Source organism: Solea senegalensis, linkage group LG7 (genome assembly GCF_019176455.1).
Source record: "Solea senegalensis isolate Sse05_10M linkage group LG7, IFAPA_SoseM_1, whole genome shotgun sequence".
Classification (NCBI taxonomy): Eukaryota; Metazoa; Chordata; class Actinopteri; order Pleuronectiformes; family Soleidae; genus Solea; species Solea senegalensis.
This window is the reverse complement of record NC_058027.1, coordinates 10,135,308-10,141,307: the sequence shown is the minus strand read 5'-3', so window position 1 is coordinate 10,141,307 and position 6,000 is coordinate 10,135,308. Positions and strand designations below refer to the sequence as shown.

At 41.2% G+C, this 6,000-nt stretch overlaps 1 protein-coding gene across 1 annotated transcript in view; it reads left to right on the top strand.

Annotated features, from left to right (window-relative positions):
* Nucleotides 1-630: 630 nt before the first annotated feature.
* kcnq1.1 (potassium voltage-gated channel, KQT-like subfamily, member 1.1) overlaps nt 631-6,000 on the top strand; it is a 34,082-nt gene continuing 28,712 nt past the window's right edge. Inside the window, exon 1 of the mRNA XM_044029608.1 lies at nt 631-1,115. Coding sequence (XP_043885543.1) covers nt 766-1,115 — 350 coding nt within the window. The 5' untranslated portion in view covers nt 631-765. The remainder of the gene's footprint in view (nt 1,116-6,000) is intronic.

Here is a 6,000-nt window from a genome sequence, read left to right as displayed (position 1 = left end):
AATTGCATTGATGGAATAATCTGGTCATTCATTATATTCAGGTTGTCAGCTGACCTCATTCTTTGGGCACATAATGTTGCTGAACCGCTGTAATATTGCCGCTCCAATATTACCTTGATGTTTTGCAGAAAAATAATGCTGGAAAAATACTGTGTTCTCATGACAGTCTTGTGTTCTGTTCTGGAAACTGGAAAAGGAACCGTTGTATAATTCTGCACCTGCAGCATGGAACGAGCTGCAGATAGACATAGATAGATAAAGGTTTAGTGAATTCATATCGCTAGATTTTTGTTTTTAAACTTAGAATTAAAGAACTGGAAGCATACAGATGTTTTTTTTTTGTCTTCAGTTGTCAGTGGATAGATAGATAGATAGATAGATAGATAGATAGATAGATAGATAGATAGATCATCTTCAAATGTTTAGCAGAAATAAAAATAAAAATAAATAAATAAAATAAAAAGTCAAACGCGTGAGTTGAGTCAGCTGGTGAGTGATAGCGCACCGCCTGGCGCCCACAGCTCTCCATGCTGATAAGTGCTCTGACAGAAGCGCTGGATACTCATTCAGGACTGAGACTCGCCATATACTCGCCCAGCAACCCAGAGAGCTGTGCAGTTCATTAATAACACACTTTATGTTACAGTTTGATGCGCCCTGACGCGCTCAGACGCGGAACAGAAGGTGAACGTTAAATTAGGGACCGACAAAAAGAACTGGAAAAAGTTAGTCCACGGAGAGAAGCGCAGCTAACAGGAACTTATAATGTCTAAATCCGCCCCCTATCAGGCGAACACACGGAGGTCCTCTGGTGTGGCACGTGGAAACAGACCACCGGAGCTGGAGCTGTCGGAGACCAGTTTTAAAGAAAGGACACAACTGGGCAACGATACTTTTTCTGAAAGAGACCAAATGCAAGGGGACGGTAAAAGTCGCACCGAGGTGCCCACTGTCAACCTCCACCCTTACTTATCACATCCTCGGATGTCTGTACGGATGTCGGTGTACAGCACCGGGGTCCGACCAGTCCTGACCCGCGCCTACATCCAAGGACGCGTGTATAACTTTCTGGAAAGGCCGTCTGGCTGGAAATGCTTCGCCTATCACTTCACAGTGTGAGTGTTTTCATTTCCATAATCACTCTGATTCATGGGGTATTCAATGATAACATTGCAATTGAGATCCTCATTAACAGGGAGTTAATTGCGCGTGCGGAGCCGTAAGTTCTCACGACAACTAACCGCGAATCCTGTGACTTACAGAAAACATGCTGCACTTAAATCACGACACAACTGTGTGTCTGGGTGTCCCTCCAGAGATATTATGAGGCTATTTATATGTCTAGACACAGCATAATATAGACAACATAATTCAGTATATAATCTGAGTAGGAAAATGACTAATTATATCTATGATTTAATTGATTTTCCAGAGCAGGAAGTCAGTAAAAACAGAACTAATTTAACCTGGCAGAGAATGTTAAGACTGTTTCTCTCCTGACAGATGTGAGGGGTTTGTATATGAAAATTAAATATTTAAAAAAACACACCCCATAATTATCACATACTTAACTAAGCACAGACTGTAAACAATCAAATCAACAAAAAGCAGCAACAGCACTTTAACTGAGTCATGTGGTGGGATTGATTTCTTCTCTACGAGCATTATGTTTCTGAAATGTTTATAGCCAGGTGGTCAAGTTAAGGACTAAGTTTTAAAGATGTTAAACAACTGTATCTGACTGCTATTGATATCAGGAGATGCTCAAGGTTGTGGAACTGGTGGGAGGGGAGTTTTCAGAAGAAGCACACGTCTCTTCCTAAACCATTTTGGTTTCACCATCCAAATCCAAGTCCAGTAATTCCACACTGTGTTCTTACAGAGGTTTAGGAATGTGGGATGTGATCCTCCAGCTCACTCTCTTCATGTGTGCTGCCTGTCCCCACTCGCTGGCACTGATAGCAGGCAGCTAAACTTGGCAGTGAATGTGTGCTGTGGAGGAGCAGCTCTCTGTGGTGCTGCCACCCTGTGACCCTGCCGTGTTGAAGGGGACACAGGGAAATGCAGGCTGTCGGAACAGGTTAGAATCTCAGTGATTTAAATAGAGGCAACACAGTGCAACTCCAACACACTAGGCCCATGGTTCTCAAACTGTGGTGTGTGTACCAGCAGTGGTACGCGATTTTCCTCTTGGAGGAAAATCAGAAATACTGTTTCTACTGTGCACACCAAGGTGTGGTGTGATTGGTGCAGAGCTACGGAATTTTGATCACAGTGCAAATGGAACAAATAACAAAATATTAATCATTAGAGTCGCGTTATCTCTTAATCACTATACCAGTGTATACCTGTGAAAAGCCCACAGCTGACTTTGCTCGGCCTATTTGCACCACTTTATTTTAACATAGGAGATAATGGTGTTACTTCAAGAGCTCAGTATTTTCTCAGGTGGTACTTGTTATGAAAAGTTTCAAGAACCACGACATGAGACCATTACAAAATACAGTTGACTATAACAGGAAGTGCTTTACTGAAAAAATGTGAAACGGCAGTGCACAACTTTTGCATACAGTTTCTCAGTATAGTGGTGTTTTGTTTTGCCTACAGCAGTTTGACAGTAACTGCTTCTTGCTCCCTCTCAGCCCTGTGCTCCTGATTTATACACACAAACTCTCCCTCAGTCAAGTCTGATAGTGGTGCTTGACAATCGTAGGGATTCACCATATCCGATATACCGATATATCGGAAGTACTAATCGATACCGATGTACAGTATATGCATTAACATAATATTTTGCCTACTCACGTCGCAACTCATGTAGATTTACATTTTCTTCATTGAGCAAAATAAATAAAGAGGAAAAATAAAAATGTCGTAGAGCACAGAAGCCAAGGAGGTAGCGGCCTATCTAACCTTATGTTGTAGTCATATAAGCAGATCTTTTAAAGCCAATATCTGCCGATATTGTGCCGATAATACTGTGCATCCCTAGTAAATAGAACTGAACAGAGTCTTTTGGCTGGATATTGCAAAGTTCTCCAAAACATGTTAATGGTCCATCATTTAAAAACTGTTTTCACAGACTCACTGGTTATGTGCACTTACTGAACACATCAGACGTTCACAGTGTATTGTGGACTGTTTTTGTTGCAGGTCTCAAGTGACGTGAATTGGAGGCAGCTAATGTTGGCAGGACTGATGTGTATTGATGATGAAATGATGTAATTAATGGCAGAAAGCACTGCACTGAAATCCAACCAAAAGATGTGGTTAAGTTAATTTAATCAGGTCATTTGCACTGCACAGTTAGTGTATCATAAACAGAGCTCCTTTAGTTCTGTAATACCTCCAGGAGTGTGCAGACACCATGTGACAGGGACATCTTTGGCATTTGTCTGGTTCTTGTGCTCACTTCACTTCATTGTTTTGCAAACGTGTGTGAGGGAGCAATGCAGTTAAGAACATACTCTTATCATTGACCCAGCACAGGAATAACGTCAGAGTGACCCAAGGCCTTATCAGAGGCGTGTGTGTGTGTGTGTGCGTGTGCAAATCTGTTTGTTTTTTTTGTTATAAAAAGACAACAACAACTTTCCTGTAAAGGACCATGGTATACTCAGTGTTATGCATATATTATAGCATTTCTCCACACTCTAATGATTAACTATTTAGAGAGACAGACCATTTATCCTTGTTTTATTATTGCTGGCTGAGCAAAACACTCCCTCGTTGTCTGTCAGCAACCTGCTGCTCAACAGTAAATGCAGTATTTTATTCTGGAACAGTGTGTATCAGACCCACCTGCTGGTTATAGACGAGTCAACCAGGAGGGTTTAGAGAAGCCCTCAATCTGATGCTGTTTTTCCGATCCAATAATCTGTCCAACAATATCAAGCAGAGTCCACCTTTGGCTATTATTTTCATTTTAAACAATTATTTTTGATTCGATTTTTTTGGATTGGATCATTTCTTTAACTGGCTGAAATAAATAAGTGCCTTTATCTTTTCTTCCTTAAACTCTTCCAGTTTTCGTTTCTACTGCCTCACTTCAAACATAATTATTTTTACTTTACTTTACAAATCACAGAATTTGTGATTCATAATGGAGCCCACAGACAAGGTCATTCACTTTTCTTTCTTTCTTTTATCACCTTTTATCTTTGGCTTAGGCCTTCAACGAGGCTTCTGTTAACAGACAAGGGGGCAATTTTAGCCCCTGTTTTGTGTCCTTTCATCCTCCAAAGCACATTGTATCTGCGACAAAAAATAAATAATGATGGATGGTAACAGGCAGTGGTCGCATGGTCGCTGCATCACGCCTAACTCTTATCCTGTGCCTGCAAACCCACAGAATGCAAGTGAATCTCTATATCAATAATAGATATGTAAAATGCTTTGAGCTTTTGTTTAGAGCTTAGTGGTGCATATGTCACTGAGCCACTGTCATATTTTATCTGTTGCTACAACAATCACATGTTGACACGGGGTCTGTTTTATCTGCAGTAATAATATGAGCCAATGACGAGTCAGACAGCCTCATAAAAGTTAAGCAGAGGCGTATGCTCAGCATACTAAGTGTGCTTATTGTCATTGCTGCTGCCCATTTCCGGTTGCATTCATACTAAAAATGAGTGTCTGACACAGTGTAGCGTTCCACACATGCGTACTTGATCTCACATTCCATTTTCTCACAGGAGCTCACCCCCAGCTGTGTGTCCTTGTGTTCTTTGTGTCCCTGATTGTCTTCTACGTTGTCCTTTCACAGACAAAAGTGCACAACACTAACTGGACTGGAAACTGGTGTGCGACAGAAAGCATGCGCACGCTTTCTTTACGGTCTCTGCAGTCACAAAATATGGAGGTGCTCATGTGTGTCTGCACAAGGGTCTGTGTGAGTCTGTGTCTGTTGGGAAAGGCTTGACATTTACTTATATTTGTGTTGATTCTATTTGAAACAGCCGCTGTCACATGTGAAGATCAGATTTTTATAAATCACACTGCACAGATTTGCACCTATTTACACAAGGACCTCTCCTTTGTTGTTATTTTGTTACCATTAGTCGTTGGTGTCTGTTGTGTTGTGTGCTTGTCCTGTTCGTGTGTTACACACCGGCTCATCCTCCCCGAGCACATCTTTCCTCTGTCCTTTATCTGTGTTGACGTGTGCCGTGCACATTCAAGTCCATCTGTGTGTGTCTGTGTGTGTGTGCGTGTGTGTTAGTTTAAGGGCGGTATTTGGATTCCTGGCCATTCTTCAATAAACTGGAGCTGTAGCATGCGATGATAAGAGCCCTCATGGTGCAAACACAGAATGGAAACGATAACTCCTTGCTCACATAGTTTCCATCAAGTGTGCACATATAGGCACAAGACAAGAGTTTTAAAGACTATCGAGTCGAAGAGCAACTACTTCCACCCCTAATGACTCTTTGCTTTGGGATTGCCATGATATTTGGTTCAGTTATCTTTGCTTTCCATTCGGATGAATTATAACAAGAAGCATGAGATTATGGATGTGATTTAGAGAATGACTCATTACAGGCTGAGATTACAGACCAAGGGTTTTTCATCATCACTATTACAGGAAATGAGATCTCTTGCTCTGAAACATGATCATGGTAATCTGCTACAACGCTGTTACTGTACATTACGTGGACCTTTGTTGTAAATATAAGCTACTGTTTGTCTATTATAGTGTTTAAGAGTGTTGCAGCTGTTTGTAGTGAGGTGTCAAAGCAGCTTCAAGTCTTTTCTTAACAAAATAAATCGTATGTAGTCTAAGATGTTCGGCTGTTGAGCAGCTACAGATGTCTAGCTGTTGAAAAACATGACCTTGAGTGGGAGTTAAGAGAATATTAAAGAGCTACTTTGTGTTTGTTGATACTGTGAATGGTGTGTCTGTGTGTGCATGTGTGTGCATGTGTGTGCATGTGTGTGTGTGTGTGTGTGCGGTTATTATTTGCCAAATTTATCACACGTTTGTTAGAGTTCACAATGTTC